The 23,920-nt window shown below is 55.0% G+C and overlaps 1 protein-coding gene across 3 annotated transcripts in view; it reads right to left on the bottom strand.

Annotated features, from left to right (window-relative positions):
- Positions 1 to 91: 91 nt before the first annotated feature.
- The window catches only part of MAPKBP1 (mitogen-activated protein kinase binding protein 1), a 58,480-nt gene continuing 34,651 nt past the window's right edge, over positions 92 to 23,920 (bottom strand). Inside the window, exons 4-32 of one of the 3 annotated variants that reach the window (XM_010346202.3) lie at positions 17,789 to 17,851; positions 17,499 to 17,556; positions 15,706 to 15,876; positions 15,178 to 15,315; positions 14,735 to 14,917; positions 14,487 to 14,504; positions 14,050 to 14,210; positions 13,030 to 13,219; positions 12,363 to 12,509; positions 11,968 to 12,143; positions 11,137 to 11,228; positions 10,757 to 10,882; positions 10,361 to 10,431; positions 10,084 to 10,205; positions 9,734 to 9,809; positions 9,515 to 9,626; positions 9,238 to 9,301; positions 8,866 to 9,000; positions 8,523 to 8,662; positions 8,261 to 8,316; positions 6,583 to 6,819; positions 5,885 to 6,051; positions 5,514 to 5,659; positions 5,216 to 5,413; positions 4,956 to 5,040; positions 4,410 to 4,693; positions 3,571 to 4,185; positions 3,055 to 3,140; positions 92 to 2,435 (exon numbers count right to left, since the gene is read on the bottom strand). In XM_010346202.3, the coding sequence (XP_010344504.1) occupies positions 2,208 to 2,435; positions 3,055 to 3,140; positions 3,571 to 4,185; positions 4,410 to 4,693; positions 4,956 to 5,040; positions 5,216 to 5,413; positions 5,514 to 5,659; positions 5,885 to 6,051; positions 6,583 to 6,819; positions 8,261 to 8,316; positions 8,523 to 8,662; positions 8,866 to 9,000; positions 9,238 to 9,301; positions 9,515 to 9,626; positions 9,734 to 9,809; positions 10,084 to 10,205; positions 10,361 to 10,431; positions 10,757 to 10,882; positions 11,137 to 11,228; positions 11,968 to 12,143; positions 12,363 to 12,509; positions 13,030 to 13,219; positions 14,050 to 14,210; positions 14,487 to 14,504; positions 14,735 to 14,917; positions 15,178 to 15,315; positions 15,706 to 15,876; positions 17,499 to 17,556; positions 17,789 to 17,851 (4,345 nt within the window). In that variant the 3' untranslated portion in view covers positions 92 to 2,207. The other 2 variants (XM_010346203.3, XM_039462898.2) reach the window with 2 other exon arrangements.

Genomic DNA, 23,920 nt, shown 5'->3' on the forward strand with positions numbered 1-23,920 from the left:
ACCCCGCCCCCAGGCGCACACCCGGTTACGCCGCCGAAGCGGTGGAGTGAGCAGCTGCGCCCGCCTCCGCCTGCTGCACGGGCCAACATCCCACGATTAACAAACGATTGTGTTTATTGATAAGTTCATACATCAGTACAAACGGGCACGTTAAAAACAGCCGCCTCCGGTGCAGCCGGGTAGGAGGCAAGAAGCGCCGCGACTTGGACAAAGTAGAAAAGTTATAAATAAGGGGTTTTTTAAACTGGGCAGGGGCGACTCTGGAGTGGGGCGGCGGTTACCGGTGGCCTCAGACATGCAGAAAGGGACGGGGCGCCAGCCGGGCCACGCGGCCTCCCCACCCACCCACAAGGGTCAGAGGGCAGGAAAGGGGCGGCCACGTTCTCACAAACCTCAGGCGGAGAGTAGCTCCCTCCTCGAGGAGGACCTGGCCCAGAGAGCGAACCTGAGTCCCACCTGCGGTGGGCTGCGGCCAGTGTGCGGGGTGGGGGCGCAGCAGGTACGGGCCCGCCGCCAGCTGCGGCAGTTCCCGGGCCACGCGGTGGTAGAGGAGTGGGGGAAGGCCAGTTTTGGAGCAGCTCAGACGCACTCAGGCTGATGCCCCGCAGCTGCGCACCCTTTGGAACCCACTTCCTTGTTAAGCCTCTGCCTAGGCGCAGCAGCGCAGGTGAAGGGGCTGTCGTGGCCTGGAGCTGTGGCAAAGCTGTCCTGACTTACCTGGATTACAGGGGAGCAGTAGGGCTCAGACTCCTTCCTCACCTCTTCAACTGCCTCATGACTTGGTCCTACTCTACCTCCTACAGTGCCCTATTTTCTTCCCCTCACCCCTAACTACTGCCCTTTTAAATTTTAACCTATCCCCTCACCTCTGCCACTTACCTGTCCCACCGACCACTTTCCAGTGTCTCCTTTGGCCCCTGCACCTCCCTCAACTCAAAACGCCAGTATCCAGCACACCCGTGGGTGCCCAGCACTGCCTTTGAGGAGGCTCCTTCTACCTAAACCAGGTGTCCTATGGGCTATCTCCTATCAGCTAGGCTGTGGACACCAAGAATCCAGAATCTGGGTTCACTCAGTGTGTTCCACCCTTTTCTGTCCCCTGATAGGTGTTCCCCATAAGCCAGGGTGGTGAGGCTGAGGCAGGATGTGAGGAAACCAGGCACAGAGCAGCCAACCAGATGCTCTAGCGACACTCAACTGTGTGTGTGTGTGTATGCATGCATGTGATCTCATCTGCATGCTGTGCAGGGGTGTGTGCGCGTGTGCGTGATCTCATCTGTGGCCGAGGTCCTCAGGAGGTGGGCCAGCGCCCTGTAAACGAGGGACATGCCAACACAGGCTTCTGACTGAGCGTCACTCAGGATGCAGGGAGAAGTTGACCTCTGGGCTCCAGCAGGTGGCTGGGGTCCAGGGCTGGAGGACAGGGAAGGACAAGGGGCTGAGGAAAGGAGGCCAGAGCTTCATGTTGGCCCAGCTGAGGGCTTACTGTCCCGCAGCAATGTCTCACAGCTGGCTCCAGTTCTGGCCAGGAGAGAAAGGGGTCACAGGGAGAGACAATGCTGGGCCCCTCTTGGAGGGAGAATGGGAGTGGAATGTAGGGGCTCAGGTTCTAATACCAACTCAAGTCTCCTGGTGGCTGGGGACACCCTGGAGGGCCAGATGGCCCTGCCTTTCTTAGCTGCCAGGTATTGGGGAAAACCACCCTGCTCTGGCACCCAGGGGAGTGCAGCTGGTGTGAGAGGGAAAGTGGAGGTAGAGGTGAAGGCCCCCAGTTGGCTGAAGGACACTGAATACCACATGACCTGTCACCTCGACCCCAGAGTACCCTGTGTATGCTCCACCCCAGGGAGCCGATCCCTGCAGTAATTTCAAATGGCTTCTAAGAGAGGGCCAGCCCTTCCCAGATTCCTAGATGGGGCAGGCTGCCCTCTTAACCCTCACAGCACCAAGATGACAAAGACCCAAGACCCGTCCCTGCCACTGGAGGGGCTGTGGAGGCAGGAGTTCCAAGGAAGTGAGGCAACAGTCAGGGAAATAAATTAATAAATACAGGCGCCCCACGAGGAGTGGCTGGGAAGGCTGCTTCGCCTCTCAACACTGCTCCCTGCTTTCCACTTCAAGCAGCCCCGCAGGTTTTGGTGAGTGGCAGAGGGTCTGCAGTTTGGAATGGCTGGGGCATTCATTCACTTGGGGCAGACTTCTGAATCTCAGAGTCTGCGTTCCATGCGCCGCTCCACGGCTCGAAGCAGCAGTTCCGAGTATTGCTCCAGCAGGGCCTGTGTCTGCTCAGCTCCCACAGCCCCAGGGCTGCTGCCTGGGCTGGACAGTGCTACCCCAGCCAGGGCTTCCAGCTCCTGTCGCACTGAAGAGAAGGTGTCTCTGAGGAGCTGGGCGATCCGACTCTGCTCTGCTGAGGGCATCTTGCAGCCAGCCACCTGAAACAGGACCCCGGGAAGTGAGGTGGAGGCACAAATGGGAGGGGCCCCACCTGGGTCCAGCCTGCCTTAGAAGGGACTATCTGGGAATTTTACCTACCAAGATCGTCATGTATGACAAGGGGACATGGGATGCAGGCAGACTCTGGGGGTGACCCCCAAGGAGAATCCCATCGGATTACAGAACCGTCTACATCTTGTTAGCAACTCCTATGACAACTCAGGCCGAATCAACTTTCTCTGTCAAAGTTTAGCCCTCCTGGACTACTCCCTATGTCTCAGGAGGCCAAAGAATTTGTGGGTATAAAAAAGGATGCCATTAATAATTACACTGGGACAATGGCATAAACGGATTGTCCTGAGCCAACTAGATGTGATCTCTCCATGCCTCACCTCCTGAGGGAAGTCTCCAGCTCTTAACCAGAAATGAGCGCAGATGCCCGGTTCAAGAGGCTAGCCTGGCCTCTAACCCCCTCACCTATGCTGCCCATGATGTTCTTGGGTGTTCCATCCACTGTGTCCGCACAAGAGCCTTAGCATACTGTTCTGGACATGACTGTCCAAACACCCAGCACCTCTGACGTGCTCACCCGCCTGCTGGGGGGTGCCGAATACCCACCGAGTGGTAGAGCCGCACGGCCTGATGCACGCTGCCTCGGAGCTCTGCCACCAGCTGCTCACACTGCTCCAGGCTCACTGCTGGTTCTGAAAGAGACGGATACAGCTCAGTGAGGCCCAGCTTGCAGCCCTTTTAGGCCTCCCCACCCAAGACACTCGGAGCAGGAGAGACCTAGCCCTCAGCAGCACACCCCCGACTTGCCCTCAGTCCCTTCCTCTTGCCTTCTCTTCCAACGGCCTCCCCAACACCACACAAACAAAGTCCAGAGGACCACACAAACAAGGCCAGCCCCAAGTTCAGAAGGCACTGGATGGGCAAGTGGGTCACAAGGAAATCATGAAGGTTAGCAGGAGGGTCTCACCATCAGGGGTGTGACTTATGGACCTGAGACAGGAGCAGACAGGACGAGAAACACCAGAAGCTGAACGCACAGAAATGGGTGGAGCCAGAGAGCGGCCGCCGGAGACGGGACAGAGAGGATGGGGCAGGAGATGAGAGTTAGGGAGCTGTGCACACCTGAGTCCTGGCTCAGGGCTGCCCCTGGCTTGGCGCAGTCCGTGGGGTTGAGAGTCTTCTCAGGGGGTGGGGGCTGCAAGTTTTCAGGGCCTCGGAGGCGGCTGCTGACTGGCAGTTGCTGGGCACAGGGGTTGCTGGGCCCAGGATGAGCCTGGCAGTCTGTCCTAGGCTTGGGAGTGGTGCCCTCCCCCAAACAGGCCCATCTCTCAGTTGTACTGTGAGCTTTTCCTAGGCCCACTGGGAAGCCAGGCTGTTCTGCCTCCCCAAGGACCCGGCCTTTGGTTACAGGCGAGAATGCAGCCAGGGTAGGACGGTCAGGCAGTGGTTTGGGGATGTCCAAAACCAGGTGAGCCCGGCTGGGCAGGGCCAGCTTGCTAAGTGGTGAGACTCGGATAGGGGCAGGAGCTTGAGGTTCAGCGACCAGGCTCAGGTTCTCCCCAACAGATATACTGCGGGATATCTTGGCCACAGAACTGGTGGTGGGGCTCTGGTAAGAGTGGGGCCGAGACAGGCGGCCATCAGCCAGGGGCAGGGAGCCCAGACCATCCTGAGCTTTGATCTCCCGAGAGAGCACTAGGCCTGGTGAAGGGGCCTGTAGACTGGCTTCATCTCTTTCTGCAAAGGACACAGAAGTATACACAGGTCAGGTGGTAAGAAAGGCATCCCAGGTACCAATGCCCAATACCTAACAGCTGCTGTTCCCCTCCACCTGCCCATTAAGCGACACCCAGTGGCCAGCACCGTGACACATCAGGGCTGCACCAGACCCTCCCTCCTCCAGCATGTACACCTGTTCCACACGCACTGCACCGTGGCACCAAGCCCAGCAAGCTCCTCACCCTGTGGCACCAGACTATGCACAGACTGGGCTTTCTGGAGTCCAGATAAGGGGCTGGCTGTGGCCACTCTCTTGGGTGCCCAGCTGCTGTCAGGGTTGAGACGGCATCGTGGCAACAGCACAGTGGCTGCCCGCTGGGGGCTGGGGTTGCCAGAGGACAGGTCTGCCTCCGGGGGTGCTCCAGGGGGATTGGCACCTTTGCCTCTCGGCTGCTCACCAGATGCCTGTGGCACCTGGGCTGGTCTCGACATCAGTGCCAGGCTTGAGGAAGACGGGGATGGTTCCCTACAGGGAGGAAATGTGGAAGAAGGCCCAGAGAAGGCTCAATGCTCCTCCCTGCCAAAATGGTGAGAAACTCATGGCACCAAGGCGCTAGGAGAGAAGGACAAGCACAAAGCCAGACAGGGCTGGGGCAAGACCGGTTAGCCCAGAACCAGGCGTGAAAACACCCCGGGCATCAAGAGACAGAACACTGGAGACGAGAGGGCAGCAGCACTGGGAGGCCAGGAGAGCCGGAGCTGCTGCTGTGTGGAGGGGGTCTCTGTACCTGAGTGGGTGGGTCTGCACTTTTAACAGGAATCGTGAAGAGATGCTCCGAGACTCTGACCTCTCTGGCACCTGCACTGGGGCCCCTACCAGGGTCAGAGAAATCATGAACTGGGGCAGAAACCAAGCCCTTGGCCCAGATTTTGCTTCCCTGAGAAGGAAAGCCCAGCCACTATCTATACCCTGGGACCTTCCTCTCAGGGAGGCAAGGATGGGAGACGGGCAAATTACAGGCACTAAATGCTGGCCCTCTGACCACACCTGGAGCAGCCCCATTGGCCAGAGTCTCAAAGTGCTGTTTCAGAAACTGCTCCTGGTCTGGGGTCCGGGGGCTTCCCTCCTGCAGCCCATAGGAGGCCGTGCCTCCCTCCTCTTCCTCCTCTTCTTCATCACCCTCAGCTGGCTCTTCAAGGTCTGAGGAGATGCCATCCACACTGAGGGGCTCTGTGCTCTCAGAGTCTGGTGTGGGGAGAAAAGAGAGGCATTGCACTGCACCCCTCTGTTGCCAGAGGCATCCCGCACCTCAGCCCATGAGCCCTCCCTCCCGGCTGAGCCTCACCTTCAGTGGGGTGCTCGGGGCTGGAAAGGCAGCTGCTGCTGTAATCCACAGAGCAGGCACTGTCGGGGCTGTGCTTTTCTGAGCTCCTGCTGCCTGGGTATACTCTTCCCAGAGTTCCCCGGGCTGGAGCCTGCACCTGGAACTCACTGCCAGGATTCCAGCAGGGAGAAGAAAAGGCAGTGAGCATGGGTGAGCAGCATCCCTGCTGGACTCCTGCCTGTGGTCAGGGTGAGGGATGAGGCAGTGGTGAGCTGGGAGGTAAGCCCTGAGGATCCTGGGGGCCAACCCTCCCCCAACTAAACAACGCTCAGAAAAAGGGGAACACAGGGGGCTACACGGCCCACAAGGTCTGGCCAGGGCAAGATCCTTGCCTGGCATCCATGGTGGGGCTATCACTCGGCTCCGGGTAGACAATATCGTCTTCAGCGGGTGCAGGTTCCAGATCTTGGGGAAAGACCCCTTCCTCTTGTGACAATAATTGCATAATATGGGGGCAAGAACAGGGTTGGGAAGCCTGAGGCCAAGTGGGCTTTTCATTCTGGGAACACACAAAGGAACATGACTAGAGCAGCTGATGTGAGAAGGGGTGAGGGATGAGGCAGTGGTAGTTGGGGTGAAAGCCCTTAGTGACCCTCCCATTGGAGAAGAGGGGGAGGTGGGTAAGGATGTGGTGTGCACTAATTCTGGGAGAAGCAGAATACTCTAGCTCTGAGGACAGACACCAAGAAGCCAGGCTGGGCTCCGGTTGCTGATGGGAGCTTCTGGATGAACTACATGAACTCTGGGCTGCCAACCCTCCAGCTACCACTTCATACCAAGAGTCCTTCAAGAAACCCAGATCAGGGCAAAGGCCACTTTTGCCTCTCTATCCCAACTGCTCCCCTGCCTGCCCTAATGACCAAACCATACAGCCCAGCCAGCCCTATCCTGGCTTTGCAGTTCTGGTTAACCATGTGCCACAGAGGCAGACCAAGTAGAGCTGGACCAGGGCTCAGGTCCCAGCTGGTGGCAAAGGCTGCCTAAGGCCCCCTGGAGCTCTCTAGAGAGCTGAGAGAAAAAGCTGGCTCACCTGGCTAGCGAGTGAAGTCTCAAGGGCCTGCTGCCCATGCTTCCCAGGACCAGATGGGATCATGGCCAGCGAGTCCTGGCGAGGGCCCCGTGGGCTTGGGGCCAGTGTTTCCAGCTGCCGCAGGTCTAGCATGGATCGAACACTCAGCTCCACACCAGGCTGAGCCCAGCGCCCCCTTCTTTTGGGTCCTGGGTTGGCTGCAGGAGCTGGGTCCAGGAACCCCATGGTCTCCTGTGCCTGGTGGGAGGTAGTAACAACCACATGTTAAGATCAACAAATATCCATATATCCCTTACTGTGTGCCTGGCATGTTACATTTATTAGCTTACTTCATCCTCACATCAACCTTTTGAAAGGTTGAAATCGGCACTATTTGCTTTGTTTTGCTTTTGCTTTGAGACAGAGTCTTGCTCTGTCACCCAGAATGGAGTGCAATGGTGCAATCTTGGCTCACTGCAACCTCCGCCTCCCAGTTTTAAGCAATTCTCCTAGCTCAGCCTCTCAAGTACCTGGGACTACAGGCACCCGCCACCATGCCCAGCTCAGTTTTGTATTTTTAGTAGAAATGGCATTTCATCATGTTGACTAGGCTGGTCTCGAACTCCTGACCTTGTAATCCACCCACCTCAGCCTCCCAAAGTGCTGGGATTACAGGTGTGAGCCACGGTGCCCGGCCTGAAATAGGCACTATTATAATCCTTGTTTTTCAGATGAGAAGACTGAAGCACAGGCAGCTTAAGTGACCAGTCCGCATCCCACAGACAGTAAGTGGCCTGCAGGTTAGTCTGGCTCCAGAGTTCACGCTCTTAGCTGCATTCCACATCCTCTGGCACAGGACTCTCTAGTCTCAGCCTTCGCCTGGTGTCATGGACGCCTCAGAGCTGGGAGTCTCTAAAAGTCTCCCAGCTCTGAGGACAGCCCCAGCAGCAACCACTTACTACCAAGAGTCCTCCAAGAAACCCAGCCCAGGGCCAAGGCCACTTTTGCCTGTCTACACCAACCACTCATTTTGCCTCTCTCTACCCCAACTTCTCCAATGGCAGGGGGCCCCAAAGACCCTTCACAGCATGGAAGACTAACCCACAGCCCAGGCCTGAGACCCCTGAGCTGGTCAGGGTGCACTAGAGCCCCCACAGCGCCATCGCTTTGTGAAACTGTTGCTGACAATGGAAGGTCTTGGTGTTTGGGGACCTGCTCGGAACACCTTCACCCCACTCTGGCCACCCCACAGCAGTCGCTCAGTTACTGGTCCCCTCGTGGCCTTTTCCCTCTAACTATTCTGGAAGTTCTCCACTCACCTCCTAACAAGGGTCTTTAGAACTAGCTTCTCTAGATCTCTGCTCTCTGGATCCTTGGTTTCCTGCACTTTAGCTCTATTTGGTTTAGAGGCCCTTTGTCCATTCCCCCTGAAGCAGCAGTACCTCCCTAAGTGCTGACCGACCCCGTGCTCCACCCACCTCTTCTGGTCTCATCTGAAGGAAACACCTGGGCTCTCTTCATCCCACACCCAGGACTGGCCCAGTGCTTCAACTTTCCCTACAAAGCCTTCCTTGGACACAGGAGTGCAGCATGTGGGCAGCCCCCATGCCCCAATATTCTACCCGGCCCAGAGAACCCTGCTCTCACCTCCCCTTGCCTCCTGTAACCTTGGAAGAACATTTTAACAATGGCAACTCACCCGACTCATCTCCCAGTGGGACAGACTTCGGGGCAATGCTGGGTTGGGGACAGAGGCTAGAAAGAAATAGTAGGCAGTCAGAGGGAGTGTCTCCTGCCCACCCACCCCTGGAGCCCTGGCCCCATCAGCTCATACCATGTGACCACAATGATGCCTCAGTTTCCTCAGCTCACACTGCTCTCCCCCGACAGTCCCAGAAAAAGCATATCTAGCCATTATACCAACTAGGGTCTGTCTGGCCCTGCACCCAACTGCCACAGACCCAGCTCCTTCTTGGTACTCTTGGCAAGGACGGGCAGTGCTGGAAGTTCTTCTTCAGTGCCCTCATCTTCTCCCTCCTTGTCACTGTCTGATGAGAGAGCCGGTCCAGGAGAGACCATCGATGGGGCCTGGTGCCTGAGTCTGAGACAAGGAAGGGCATGGGGAGACAGAATCAACAGGGAGCGAGGAGACTCAACGCGGGGAGAGGCGAGCTCATGGATCCTTATTTGAGAGGTATTGGGAGACAGTTGCTGAATGGCAGGCCCAGAGCATGGAGGAGAGCGCTGAGGTCACAGCAAGCCATCTGCACACCCACCCATCACTTGCCCACATTCTCTTCTCACCGGTGGGGTCCAGAAGCCCTTTGGGGAGAGGATGGTCCTTGCTGCTTGCTGCCCCGCTGACGCTGGCGTAGCTCGGCCAGACGCTGCCTCATGCTGATGGTCATCTCAGAGCTCAGGCGCCACACAAATATACAGCTGGGGTAAAGCCACAGAGTTGGGTGAGACAAGGAGGACTCTGAAGGGGGCAACAACATTCGTTCCCCTTATCCATGGCTGGGAAGGAGACCACAGCCACCCTCCAGGTCAGGCATAGCCAAGGGATATCCCTGTTAACCCCAATTCCCAGAGACATCGCTGAGATGAAGAGAGAGGAGGGCAGGGTGCTATGGCACAGTAAGAATCTGTCTCTCAGGGAAGCTGGCTTCTGCTCACCTGTCCCCAGACACAGAGATGAGATGTTTGCAATCATTACTAAATTTCATGCCAGTGACAATCTCTGTGAAGAACAAAGAATATGGTCTATAAACCACCTTCAATTCCCAACCAAGTTCACTCAGTCCCAACATTGGACACAGGGGTTGGCTGCAGGGTAAGAGTAGTAGCTCTGTGGGTCCCAAGAAACTGACAGAAGAGTGAAGTTCCAGGGATAGAACTCACTCAGGTTCTACGCAGGTATCGGCTTCTATTCAGGTATTTAGGATACACTCACCTGAGTGCCCAAACATGGTGGCCACACACTCGCCTGAGGAGAAGTCAAAAATGGAGAGGTTCTTGTCAGAACAGCTGGTGGCAATGTAGATCCCTGAGGGGTCTGTCTGCACCTGAGGAGCAGGATGCACAGCTGGAGGACACAGGAAGTGCCACTCCCTCCCACCTGGTATCACCCTGTCCCCAAGCCCCTGTCCGGTGCCCCCTCCTGGGTCCTTACCTTGATGAGTGTGCCGTCCTCACCCTGTGACCCTTTAAACAGCTTCTTCTGCTTCCCGCTGCTGATGTTAAATATCCTGTAAGAAACACACTCTGTTTCACATGTGGAGGCTGTGAAGGTAGAGCACACCTGGAATGTGGAAAACCCAACATTCACCCCTGGCCTACGCTCTCCGGGGCCACCCCCAGCAGCAAAGGGGCTACCACCTCTTGGGTGAGGCAAAGTACTGTAAATTCAAGGGGGTACAAGGTCCAGGACAGAACAACAGATGTGGGAACTTAGCTGCATGGAGCTGACCCCCTAGGGCAATGAAGGAATGTGGGCAGAGAGTCTGAGGAGGAGACACCCACCGAACATTTCGGTCCTGGCAGCCGATGGCCGTGTACTTCCAGCTGGGCTCCACATCCATGTCATAGAGGGTTGTCTTCCGCACCACGTGGTGTGTCCGTGTGAACTGCACTCCATCTCCAGACTGCAGGAGCGGAGCATGTGGGCAGGCCCACATCCAGATGCCTCACCAGGCCCCAAGAGCCCAACTTGCGCCTCCCTTCACCTCTCGTAACCTCACGCAGGGGAATGGTAGACTCCGCCCTGCCCCTGCCCCTCAGGAAAGCCCTGCGCCCTCACCTTCTGCGCAGTGCGGAAGTAGATGCTCTTGTCTGCTCCACAGCTGATCATGCGGACTTGCCCATCGCTGGCTGTGAAGGAGGGGGCCCCGTTGTTCCCACCGCTCTCACCACATGGGAGCAGCCTGTCTCCCACCTTCCCTCCATATGAACCCCCATCAAGCTACTCTACATGCCAGGGAAAACCAACTAAACTAAACCTCGAAACCCAGGCCCAACCTGGCTGGCTCAAGTCCCTGCACTGAGAGTCTCTGTTCCACCTGTCTTGCCTCCAGCTCCAGGCCTCCCAGCTGCTGTCCAACACTCCCCCACGACCGGCAGACCCTTCTCATGGAGGGGGAGGCAGATGGCAGCAGGGGTGAGGGTGGCAGCATGTGTCTCATTCACCCTGCCCCACCTGCAAACTTGACTGCAGTGATGGCGGATGAGTGCTCGTCCAGGGTCTGCTGTAGGCTGTACTCCCGCCCCGCATCCAGCACGTGGATCAGCCGGTCCCGGCTCGCCGATGCTAGCAGTTTCAGACCTGGGGTTGGAAGAACTCCATCAGCCCATGAGTGCCCTGAACTGCCTTATCTGGGCATGGCAAAGAGCCCTGAGGGAACTGAGCCCCGTACGCCAAGCCGTGTGAACCATGGGGCAAGGACAGAGCTGTCCTCTAAACCAGCAAAGACCCCAGTGATCCAAAGGATTACCGACCCACATCCAAGAGCCAGGACAGATATAAGTGGCACCAGCAGGACTGGGTGAGCCCTGGGCCATTCCGGGCATTCTCCTGACCTGTGTCTGGCTTCGAATACTCCAGGCACAGAATCTCTGAGTCATGGGCCTCCACCTTCAGCATCTCACTCAGGGAATGAAGTTCATGCACCCTGCAGAGATGAGAAGAGGTGGGAAGAGGTCACGGCCAGGCTGCAGGAAGGACTTACGCCCCCTCCTCTGCTACATTTTGTCCCCCTACCTTTTTTCCCTTTTTTGAACTTTCAGGCTTAGAGAAAAGTTGCTCTAAGAATAGAAAGCTTCCATATTTCCCTTGCCCAGCTTTCCCTAACAATAGTGCAATCATCAAAACCAGGAAATTTATCTTGGTACGATACTATTAACTAGAGACCTTACTCAAATTTCACCAGTTTTCCCACTATGTCCTTTTTCTTGACCCCAGATCCTATCCAGAGTCCAAATTGCATTGAGTTGCTTCTCCTTAGACTTCTGTAGTATTTAACAGTCCTTCAGTCTTTCCTGACCTTTCATGATCTGGACGCTTTTGAAGAGTGGTGATTGCTCTGTGGTATGTACCTCAATTTGAGTTTATCAGATGTTTTCTCATACTTATATTGAGTTATGCATTTTTGTTAAGAACACCACAGAAACACTGTCACACCCCTCTTAGTACATCCTATCATAGGCTTCATGATGTTCATAAGGATGTTAATCTTAATCACTTGGTGAAGATGATTTCTGATAGGTTTACTCATTGTAAAGTTATTATCTTTCCTTTGTCAATAAATATTTTGTGGTCCAACATTTTTGAGTCAAACTCTCTCTAAAGTTCTAAATACCTGACTCTGCACCATGAGAGGCAGTCAGTACCCACCCTGGGTCTGCCATTACCTAAGTGTGCCCATACGGTCCCCAGATGCTAGATGCTGTCCATTGGGGCTGACGCACACAGAGCGGATGCCCACACGGGGATCCATCAGGGACGCATCAGCTTTCTCCCCTCCAGGCAGCTCTGTGTCCAGCAGGGCCTGGGTGTTCCCATCCACGTAAATGATTTTAATGAGGTCCTAGCGGAATAGGTTAGAAGAGGCGGATGAGGCAGGCCTGACCAGTACAGCTTCGAGGGGAGAGAAACCTGGGCAAAACCAACCTTTGGACCACAGAACACAGCCAAATGAGGGCTAGAGGGCCAAGATCTAGGGGCCCAGTTCCCAAAATCAAGGTGCAGAAGCTGTGGGGATGGGGGCACTGAGGGTGCAGTGGGGGCCCCACGGCCTCAGGCTCACGTTGCTGAGGATGTTTCGGTGCAGGGTGGAGCCATGCACCCCGGAGCTCTCTGTGTTCCACAGGCGGATGGTGTTGTCTGAGGAGCAGGTAATAAAGGAACTGGGGGGCAGGCAGGCCTGGTTACTGTCCTTCACCTCGGGATAGACCTGAAAGGGCCGAGGGAACAGAAGCAGGCCTCCATTTGGAAGCAGTCCTCTGCCTACCCAAGGAGATGGAAGGGAATGGGATGGAAGAGGGAATGGTAGCCAGAACTCAGCCCAGAGCCTGCCATGGGCCATAATTGGTATATACTCTTCATCATGACCATGGGGAAGCACGTTAACCCAGCACCCACTATCTATCAGCCACTCTTCCATGTCTCCCACTTACATTATTTCACTTTATTCTTACAACAATTAGGTGAATCAAGTATCATTTTACACTGAGGAAGCTGAGGCTTGGTCAAGCTCATTAACTTGTCCAAGATCACTGAGGCAAAACTAAGGATGGGGCCCACTGGGGAAGCCTGTAACATGCAAACTCAGTCTCCAGGATCTATCACAGGGAAGTCACCAGAGAAACAGGAGGCAGTAGGAACATAAGGTTACACTTGGGGATCCCTACTTCCTGTCCTCCGAATGGTATCCCAGCCAACCTGGTCAGTCTGCAGCCAGCCAGCCCACATACCTCCACGCTCCAGACGCAGGAAGAATGATACAGGGCCGAGTACACCTTGCCCACTTTCTTGGGGTCCCTGACATCCCAAACATAAATGCTGTGATCGTTGTACACACAAGACAGCCACTGATTAGCAGGATCATAGGTCAAGGCAATGGTGTCTGGATACTTGGCATTGGCCACTCCAGAGAAGAGGCGACTGTAGGGAAAGGACAGGGCACACGGGTGAGAATGGAGAATGAAACCGGAAGCCAATCCACAATGGAAGGAGTGTTGTGCGAGGAGCCCTCCCGGACCCGCAGGTTTGGAAGTAAGTTGCTTGCGAGTAGGAAGGAGCCCCTACCAGCCATCAGCAGGACCTGGACCCGGCACTAGCTGCTGGGCGTGGTGTTCAGGTGAACACAGTTTCACAGAACACCAATGTTAGACAAGGGAGTTCTATGGCTATGTTGGGGCAAAACAAAAACAAGACTACTCTGTGCACAGATAAAAACAAGATCACCACACAAACCACAGCACTGACCAAACACCACCCTTTCCCATCTACATGACTGCGGCTTCTTTACCAAATACAGCTTTAGCCCCCTACCTTTCCTTCACCTCTTAGATCAGGCGTCCCTAAACTTTTTACACAGGGGGCCAGTTCACTGTCCCTCAGACCGTTGGAGGGCCGCCACATACTGTGCTCCTCTCACTGACCACCAATGAAAGAGGTGCCCCTTCCTGAAGTGCGGCGGGGGGCCGCATGCGGCCCGCGGGCCGTAGTTTGGGGACGCCTGTCTTAGATATTATCTAAATCCCATAAGCCCCTCCCAACACCTACTTACTGAGACTCTCCACAGTTTTCCAAGGTGTGGGGTCTCCTTGGTTGCAACAAGTACCAATAAGCCCAAATTCTTCTGTCTAAAGAGGTGTTCCCAGTCATCTCTGGGTCATCAATACACTCTTCACCTGCTCCCTGAAGCGCTGCCCAGAAAGACTGGGCAGGGGCGAGGCTACGAATGGAGGAAGGGGGCCCATGTAGCTCACCTGGCCTCAGTGACGCTGGCAATGTCTGTCCCCAGAGCATGGGGTCGGGGCAGGGTGGTAAGGAAGTGCAGGTTAGAGGGGTTGAAAAGGCGCACGGTGCCATCAGCACAGCCACAGAAGATGTAGTCCTGGCTCACAGAGATGCAGTGGGCCACTGTGGTCTGCAGGCAGAGCAGCTCAGCTCAGCAAGGCCACCTGCCCACTCCTCAGAGTCTCACCTCCCCGCCCATCAACAGTCACCTGCCAAGAGGAGGGACCGGCCAAGGCAGGGGCAAGGGAAAAACCGCCCAGCTGCTCCGTTCTGAGCCCCTCAGCCCCGTGCAGCCAGGAGACAGGGATCAGGGATTCTTCTAAGGCACCAGAGGATCCAGGAGGAAAAGCCCAGTGAAGAGAAAGAAACAGCATGAGAGAGAGAAGAAGGTGCAGGCACCACTTACTGTGAAGCTGTCTGTGTTCTGAGCAGAAGAGGAAAGCAGGGGAAAGAGAGACAGAAAGAGCAGAGAGGAGGCAGTTACAGAGATCACCAAGGGCTGGAACTGGGCCAAGCTCTAGCTCCCTCAAGCTTCACGCTCCTGGGATTTCATGTATGAATAAGGGCCTAGCCCCTACTCTGAAGCCCGGGGCACTAGTTCTCCCCTGAACTGAGATATGGGCTGACCCTACCCTTGGGGATGGAGGTACTTACCCTCAGCTCCACCCACTTGTCCAAAAGCCTCCGATCACTGAACTCGCACAGCAGCCCTGAGGACGTGATGCAGAAAGTGCTGTCTGCCTTCTTCCCTCTGCCGCAGGCCACATCAGTGAATAGGTTGTTCCGTAGCTCTCCCAGCAGCCCTGAGCGGCCCAGCAGGGGCACAGTGGCATTCACCTGTGGAAGCACACCAGTTATCCCCCACATCCATTCCAGAGCCCGTCCCTGCAAACTAGGCCCCAGGAGAGGATGGGGGACGACCCCAGGCCCCCTTGCTCTTTTAGCCTACTCCTCAGCCCAGACAGCATTTGGCTCATCCAAAACTTCTGCAGGACTGCTGGGGATGCAGAGAGGCCCGGGTGAAGCAGAGCTCCTGGGGAGGGCTGAGCAGGCCCTAGCCAGGGCCCTGGTGGCTACTCCCAGCCTGAGCACCTCACCTTTGAGGTCTTGCTGTCATCGAGATACCAGAATTTGATGTGCCGGTTGCCTGCAGTTACAAAGTAGCTGCAGTCCTCAGAGAAGGACACTGCTGTCACTCGACTGGACACCTTGTTGGAGGCCACCACAATGTTTTTCTGGAGGGGATGCCAAAGGAAAGAATCAAGGCTCTGTCTCTTGGAGCTAAGAAAACAGTGACTCAGAGGATGGAGGAGAGTTCAAACTGGTACTTGAAAAGTGACTTTTTCCCCAGAATTTACTGGCCGGAAAAAGAGGGGTGGGGAAAGAATCCCTTTTAGAGGAGCTAAAAAGATTCGTTTCCTGCAGAAGACCTTGTAAGGTATAAAGCTAGCCCCCTTCTACCAACATGCTTGGCTACGCGGTTGCTCTTTTCTGCTTCAAATCCTTTTCTACAATGAGAAGGGTTCGGTGGGGTGGATGGAGCAGGGCAGGTCAGTCGTCTCTTGCCTCCCCAGCTGACAGTTGACCACGGTGCGGCTGCCAGGCCACCCCACCCAGCCACTCACCTTCCAGGCCCACACGTTGACGATCATGTCATGCTGGTAGCCCACAGAGACAATGTACTTGGCGCTAGGAGAGAAGGCCACACAAGCCACACCATACTTGTGCTCCTGCAGCTCGGCCACCTGGCTACGCTCTGCCACGTCCCAAACCCGCACGGCGGGCATGTGCCCACTCTGCAGGGAGGCAAGAACCGGAAGTGAGTTCTGTGGGTCAAGATGGCCAGGGGGAGACCTATGTTAATTCTAGCTAAATAATTATAAGCTTGCTTGGCTCAGAGTAGACTGAAGTTTATACACTGCACTAAACTGTATTATTAGTCCAGTTAATTAGAAATCAAGTGGCAACAGGAGGCCTAAGGTAAAGACCATGTGAGAGCTCAGTAATACCGGGGAATACAGGGGTGGCTGCAGAGCTGGCAATACTGCTCTGGTCTCACGAATGCCTTCTCAACATGGAGACTGCGTGAGGGTCTCATAAAGAAGGCTTATGCAAAGATCTCTGAGAAGGGAGGCGACCTCTGCTCGCAAGATCCGGGAGGGTCTTTGCAGATGGGAGCTGGCAAGGAGGAGAAAAGCGCTGCAGGGCAGAGATCACAGAAGGCCTCAGGCTCTGCCTAGGTTGTCGGAATGTGGAGTGATTCTGTGTCCTCAAATGCTCAGGAGATAAAAGCCCCTGGATGCATTGGGTGTGGTCAGAGCGGGTGGCTCCTCATCTGCTGTACTTCTGATGCAGCCGCACCCTGATAACAATCGGTGATAAACTCAGAGCACTAGATTAGCATGTCTTAGAAGGATCTCAAGTGCTCTCCAGCAGGCTCTCTTAGATACCCCTGCACCCTCCCCTTCCATGCCCATAAGATCTATGAGATTATGCACATAATAAGTGTTTGGAGCACAGAGATCGGGGGCCAACGGTTCCCACGGTTCCCACGCATGCGCTGGTCCCCTGGCCCCACGCTGTACATTCTACTCTTGTGTCTCTGTCCTTATTTCCTTTTCTCAATCCCTCCGGGACTGAGTCACCACCAGGACTACGGGCACCCACGTACAGGGTTGGGGCTGGTACCCAACAACTTCTTGAGTTCTCCACAGGCATACAACACCACCACCCCCACTTAGCCTTCCAGAGCGGGGCCCTTGCCTCCTCAGCTACTGGATACCATCCCTCCCACCTCAACCAAAAATCGAGTGGGGTGCTATACAGGGCAGGGAACACAGGAAATATGATAAACATCTGAGAGCAACACTGATTATCAGGGAGAAAGCGGCCCCAGATTTTACTCAGCATCTCTGGGCAGTCTGTACCTCTGTTTGCTCAAAGCTCCCTGAATGGTTCTGATGGGCAGCCCGCGCTGAGAGCCACTACCACTCAGGTCTATCTCTGCCCCTAGTAAGACTCTGCCGCCGGGACAAAGGCGTTCCTCCTGAGCCCAGCAGGGGGACCCCGGGGATAAGGAATATTTACGGCAGACGTTTCCAAAGCACACTTCCCTGACCAGTGGCAAACAGCACTATCTGGGAACTTGTTACAAATGCAAATTTCGGAGCCCCATCCCACACCTAAGGAATCAGAATCTCTGAGAACTGGCCCAGCGGGGTCTGCTTTCACAAGCCCTCCAGGTCATTCTGATGTACACTAAAGCTTGAGAACCACTGTTTTAAGGTACAGTGAAAACCAGGATTTGGTGTCTGTTTCAGAAGTCAAAGTGACAGCAGGCCTAGGACTGCAGCTCTCCTCTGCTGAGGCGAGGCCAGCCGCCTTCTTTACAGTACTGCCAGCCCTCTTCCTCACTCACCTCTCCAGTGACCAAGTACTTGCCATCAGGGGAGAAGGCAAGGGCCGTGATGGTTTTCCTGTAAGAGATGAGGCAAGTTCAGGGGGGTACTGGCAGCCTGGCCTAAGCCTAGCTCTATCCCAGCCTCTCCAGAGGTGAGACCAGCAGACACCAGTGGCACATGTGGCACTTCTCCATCTGGCCCTAGGGCCCAATCAGGTCCCAGCCCCCAGAGCCACAGAGACTCTAGACAGTGCCCTTCTCACAGCCCCCAGAAGGAAGAGGTATCCCAAGGACCCAGGCCCATTTACCTGGAACTGTTGAGGATGTGGTGCTGTTTGTGTTTCCGGGGATTGAACAACACAACCACACACCTGAGGAGAGGAGCAGACACCAGGCTCAGCACCAAACCACAGCTCCCCAGGAGCCCTCCAGGCCACCCGGGACTTCTGGTCACCCAGCAGAGGCAGCTGGGCAGAGAGAGCTCAGAAGGGCTCTGCTGCTTTTTTTTTTTTCCTTTATTTTTGAGTCAGGGTCTCACTCTGACACCCAGGCCGGAGTGCAGTGGTGCAAACATGGCTCAACGCAGCCTCGACTTTTCAAGCAGTCCTCCCACCTTAGCCTCCCTTGTAGCTGGAACCACAGGCGTGTGCCACCATGCCAGTAATTTTTGTACCTTTTTGTAGAGAGAGGATCTTGCCACATTGCCCAGGCTAGTCTTGAAATCTTGAGCTCAAGTGATCTGCCTCCCAAAGTGCTGGGATTATAGCACAAGCCACCGCACCCAGCCTCCACTGCTTTCTTCTGGCAACCTGTTCTTGCTCCGTTTTTCCATCCAAGAGAGCCTATCTCTGTAGCCCCACAAGGGTGAAAGGGCTCCCTGGAAGCCTGTCCCCACTACCAGGTTCCTAAATGCCAGCTCTATCTTTGGTCATATCCACAAAGGGTAGCAGGGACACAGGCCATCCCACAGCCCTTGTGCATACCTCAGGAAGGGGTGTGGAAGGGAAGAAGAAATGTGATTTGGGCAAAGCAGGCTTCAGGTGTACAGCCTGTATGCAGGCTTGGGGCCATGTGTACATATATCAAGCATGTGTGCCTTAAGATGTAAGGCCTCTTGTTTGCACCCATGTGTGTACTTGGCAAGAGCTGGCCCCCCACACCCTCCATGTGTTGAGTGAGGAAGGAAGTGGGAGGCCAGGCAGGGGGCCACACAGCAGAGAGGCTCAATCAGATAGGGTAGGGGGAGAGAGAGAGCCTGAGAAGGCCCAGGATAGCCTTACAGTGCCACGGAGGTCCCAGGCCCCACCTTGAAAATCCCTGGCCCCGAGAAACCTGAGAAGAGCTCCCCTGACTGCCAGAAGCAGATAATCAAGGACTCTGCCCACCTCGCAGAGAAGGCGGGGGCAACCTTCCCCATCAGGCAGCAAGGCTGCTGGATGGAATCAGGTCCTGCCTTTCCAGAGGCAGCTCCAGAGAGGGAAGCTGGGTAGTAGGAATCAGGGGCAAGAAGCCAAAGGCCAACACCTAGGCGGCTTCTCCTCAGGCTTCTTGGCCATCAGCAGGCCCTGGCCCGTCACCCCTTCCGCCTCACCTCTTCATTAGCACTGAACTAGCAGACAGGAGCAAGCCTAGAGGCTGCAACCAGGAAAAGCGGGGAGGAGGGAAAGGGCAGACAGCTACTTCCCCCAGACCTGACTTTCCCCAGTGGGACCTCACTGCAGCCCCTGTATCTGAACACCACTACTGACTGGAACCTTGAAGGAACCAAGCAGTTCACAAGCTGCTAGTGAATGCTAAGCATCTTGGGCTCAATAAACCACTTCAATATGCAAATTCGGGGACACCGGGACCTCCAATGTGACCAGATACGCCCAGAACTGCCAGGCTGACCAACAGCTGTGGAATTCCTGGTCCACATCATTTTCTCCTCAAATCCGCCAACTCCTCCTCACTATTTTATTTCTCCATTTCCTACTCTTTCCTTGTTCCTGTTTCCTTTTTCCTTTCTTTTTTTTTTTTTTTTTTTTTTGAGACAAAGTCTCACTATGTTGCCCAGGCTGGTCTTGAACTCCTGGGCTCAAGCAATCCTCCTGCCTCATCCTCCCAAGTAGCTGGGATTACAGGCCCATGCCACCCTACTCAGCCCTTCCTTTTTTTTTTTGGAGACAGGGTCTCACTTTGTCACCCAGGCTGGAGTACAGTGGCTCAATATCAGCTCACTGCAACCTCCACCTCCCTCAAGCAATTCTCCTGTCTCAGCCACCCGAGTAGCTGGGATTACAGGCATCCATCACCAAGTCTGGCTACTCTTTTTGTATTTTTAGTAGAGATGGGGTTTCACCATATTGGTCAGGCTTTTCTTGAACTCCTGAACTCAGGTAATCCACCCGCCTTGGCCTCCCAAAGTGTTGAGATTACAGGTGTCAGCCACTGCGCCCAGCCAGATTTATTTAGATTTTAATACTTTATGCAGTGTATAAAAAGTAATACCCCAGGCCCGCCACCATCGTGAATTCAGAGCTCAGAAAGTTCTCAGGGGTTAACCAATGTTTTCTGAACCTTCTTCCAATCTGTGCTGACCTGAGGCCCTCTTCAGGCACATCTCTCCAGCAAAGACTTCTAGTCTGAATGGGTACAAGTTACCTGGCTTTTGGATTCATTACACAGGAACCATGGTAGAGGGCTTCAGCTGAGAGTTTATCTAATTGAATTGACTCAACGCATAAACTAGCCAACCATATTCCAAATCCAGAAAAACTGGGCTCTGTGTGCAATCTTACAAGTTTTGCCATAATTCTCATCCCAAAGCAGCATTTTGGCCTTTAAAGGGCAGTGCATCGGACTGCTTAAAACGCTGTTCATGTCACTGCTTCCAACCTCAGTCTTCCTGGGACACGACATCCGGTCTCCTCCTCCTACGTTCAGCTCCACGGTGGAAAGAGGAGAGTGGATGGAGCGTGCATGTGTGCAGGAACATTATATAGACAGGAGGATGGCTGGCTAGAGGCAATGAGGTGATCTCTCCGTCCTCTAATATCCTGCCTGGTCCCAGGATAGCCTAAGAAATTCTCAGGTGTGGCAGAGAAGAGCTAAGCAAGAAAAGGAGCCACATAGAGGTTGTCGCTTAAGTGAGTACTTTTATTTGGAAGCCATCCAACATGAGAAAGAGAAAGACAGCAAGAGAGAGCCTGAAAGGCCCAAGAAAACCTTACAGTGCCATGGAGGCCCCGGGCCCCACCCTGAGAATCCCTGGCCCCAAGAAACCTGAGAAGAACATCCCCGACTGCCAGAAGCAGACAATCAAGGACTCTGCCCATTTCGCAGAGAAGGCGGAGACAACCTCTCCCACCAGACAGCAAGGTGCTGGATGGAATCAGGTCCTGATTCCACGGTCAAAGCTCCACATGCAGGGATGGTAACATAGATGCTGAAGTGAGAGCGGCATGGCCAAGGTTCCCTGTGTGCCTGGCTTGTTGAGGTCCAACCTGTTCTCAAAAGCAGCAAGGAGCCTTCTCAGCCTTCTTGCTGAACTCTGAGCAAGCTCCTAGATCAGCCAGGGAGAGGAGGGCGGGGCCCGGTTTGTATCAGTCTTTCCCTCTACATCCCCTGACCCTGCCCAGCTGGGTGAGTCCTTCCTGCAGTGCTGGCTGGGATTTCACCACATGCCAAGGGCTGGGTTGGCCCAACCAGCTGAGTCCTACAACTCAGCACCTGAGGGTGCAGAGCGGCTGCTCACTCTCACGGGGAGGGTGTGACCTCAGTCCATCCAGGCCTCAACCTGGGGGAGTCACGTGGTGGAGTACTCGTGCCAGGTGCTGGGCCCACTGCCCAGGAAGGGCCAAGCCTTCAACATCCCCCTTCCCGACACAGGTCTGGGCCTGCTGCTACCACAGAGAGCCCAGGATTCCCACAGGATCCACCTCCTACCACTTTCCATCCCCCGATGGGATGAGCCACGCATGGGGCAGCACAGACAGGGAACAGGACACAGGAGATCCAACCAGAGACCCTGGGCCTTTGAATGTTTTTCTTCCAGACCAGGTAAAGTCTGAGAGTGACTCAGAGAGGCATACCAAAGGGGCTTCCAGCCTCGCTCAAAAGTCGCCCTGTAGCCCTATTTATCATTACAACGCTTCCTGCATCACTGTGACTGCTTATACTGTTTCCAAAGTACACATCAACTGGAAATATTCCATATAACTTAGGCTGGGGGGAGGGGATCTATCTTCAGACCCCAGTCTGCCAGTTCTGTGAGGATGGTATTTCTTTTTTTTTCTTTTTTTTTTTGAGACGGAGTTTTTGCTCTTGTTACCCAGGCTGGAGTGCAATGGCGCGATCTCGGCTCACTGCAACCTCCGCCTCCTGGTTTCAGGCAATTCTCCTGCCTCAGCCTCCTGAGTAGCTGGGATTACAGGCACGTGCCACCATGCCCAGCTGATTTTTTGTATTTTTAGTAGAGACGGGGTTTCACCATGTTGACCAGGCTGGTCTCGATCTCTTGACCTCGTGATCCACCCGCTTCGGCCTCCCAAAGTGCTGGGATTACAGGCTTGAGCCACCGTGCCCGGCGAGGATGGTATTTCTGTTTTACTTACTGTTAAATTCCCAGGGCCTAGAAGATAGGCATTCAGTAAATATTTGTAAATGAGTGAAGATATCTTCAAGTCACTAGCTGCAAGATCTCAAAGCCCTGGCTGCCAAGGAACCTCCTGGGCAGCAGCGTGTGAAGCGGGGCCCCGAGGAGCGGTCCATGGTTCTTCCGTACCTCAGGCATTTAGGACTGCTTGATGCTTGAGGGCAGCGTGGTGGTGGAAAGAGCAGAACATGAGGTCACGGGCCTGTCTGCTCACACACTGCGTGATCCTGGGTACCAAGTCCCAGCCTTTTCTTCTCTCAGGTCCCCGGTCTCTCTACTATCCCTGGCGAGTGCCCTACAGAGAATAAGAAGGCAGCTCTGTGCCCCTTCATTCAGCTCAGGTGTCACTGAATACAGTTCACCAGACGGATTCCGTCACACCCAGGGCAATGCTTTGAAGCTGAGGATCTCAGCATAAATTCTAACATGGGCTGGGTAAATGGAGGGCATTCTCAGGACAGCAGGGTTTCCCTCTTCTCCTCCCCACTTAAAGCAACCAAGAGATCTCTTCTTAGCTGCCAGCTACACCCCATCACCTTGCTAGGACACTTCCCACCTCAGCGGAAGAGGAGCGGCTGTGCGCAGAGCACTCACCAGGCCACTCTGGCATGGGAGCCAGGAGAAACCCATTCTCAGGACTGGCTGACTCCGCATGGGCGCCAGGGGCTGTGCTGGGCTCCAACGTCCGTCAACCTTCCACCAAGCCAGCTGGGGAAAAGGCCCAACTCAACTAATTCTCTCCAAGGGACTGTCTGGCCTCCTCTGGCAGTGGGCTTCCCATGGGGAAACAACAGCCAAGGGCGAACTCCAGGGGAAGAGATGCAGGAGGCACTTAGGACAGGCTCCACGCTCGGCCCGGAGTCCTACAGCCCTCTGCCTGACACACTGCCCGCCCTCCTTCCCTATGCTGTTTCATTTCCTTTCAGAAAACTTTGTTTCGGTTTGATATTCGCCTCTGGGCCTCAGAGCATTTTCTGAGTTTTGTTTCTCTTCTTGTTTCTAGGATACCTGAGCTGGCTCCTAGAGCAACAGACACAGGAGGAACCAGAGCACGGGGGCTGGGGGCAGCATTAGGATGATTAGATAGGAAAAGCAGGGAGACGAGGAGGGAGGGAAGAACCTGCTTGTGCTCACGCAGACTCTGGTGGCCCCCAACATCACAGCAGCACATCAGGGAGCTCTAGGACACAGCAAAACTCAAACACACAGCAAGAAGCCATTCACACAGAGGACTTGAAGTTCTAAGAAACCAAAAGTTCAGGGAACAGATTAAGGGCATTGCCCAGGACTGGCCTAAGCCAAGCACACACACTCAGAAAACCTACTAGAGGTTCCATTAGGGAAGCTGCTACACGACCTGGAAGGATAATGACTCCCAGGCACAGGCCTGGGCTGAGACCTGCCCATGAACATGCATAAGCACACGCCCTTGAAGGCCAGGCCTAGAGCCCAGGGGCATGTGAGGAAGAAAGCGGGCAGGACTCCACACTCCCCAGGGCAGGGACACAGGGCTCAGCATGCACCAAGTAGCACCCCAAGGCCTTTTCTGCCCATGCTACATCCAACCCCAGCCCCAACTGCAACAAGACAGAACCTGGCTTTCCCAGGCAGAGGCAAGAACGAGTGGAATTCCCCTGAGGCAGGCTGCACACGCTTATCCAGTAGAGAGGTCTTTCCACCAGCTTGCTGCTCTGGGAGAAAACGGAGGCTCCCACAGCACCCCTACTGCAGCCATTAAATACCAAGGGCCACTCAGGAAAGACACCGACTCTAAACCCAGGGGCAGTCTCCCTGACACAGACTC

This window comes from Saimiri boliviensis, chromosome 2, assembly GCF_048565385.1.
Source record: "Saimiri boliviensis isolate mSaiBol1 chromosome 2, mSaiBol1.pri, whole genome shotgun sequence".
Lineage (NCBI taxonomy): Eukaryota > Metazoa > Chordata > Mammalia > Primates > Cebidae > Saimiri > Saimiri boliviensis.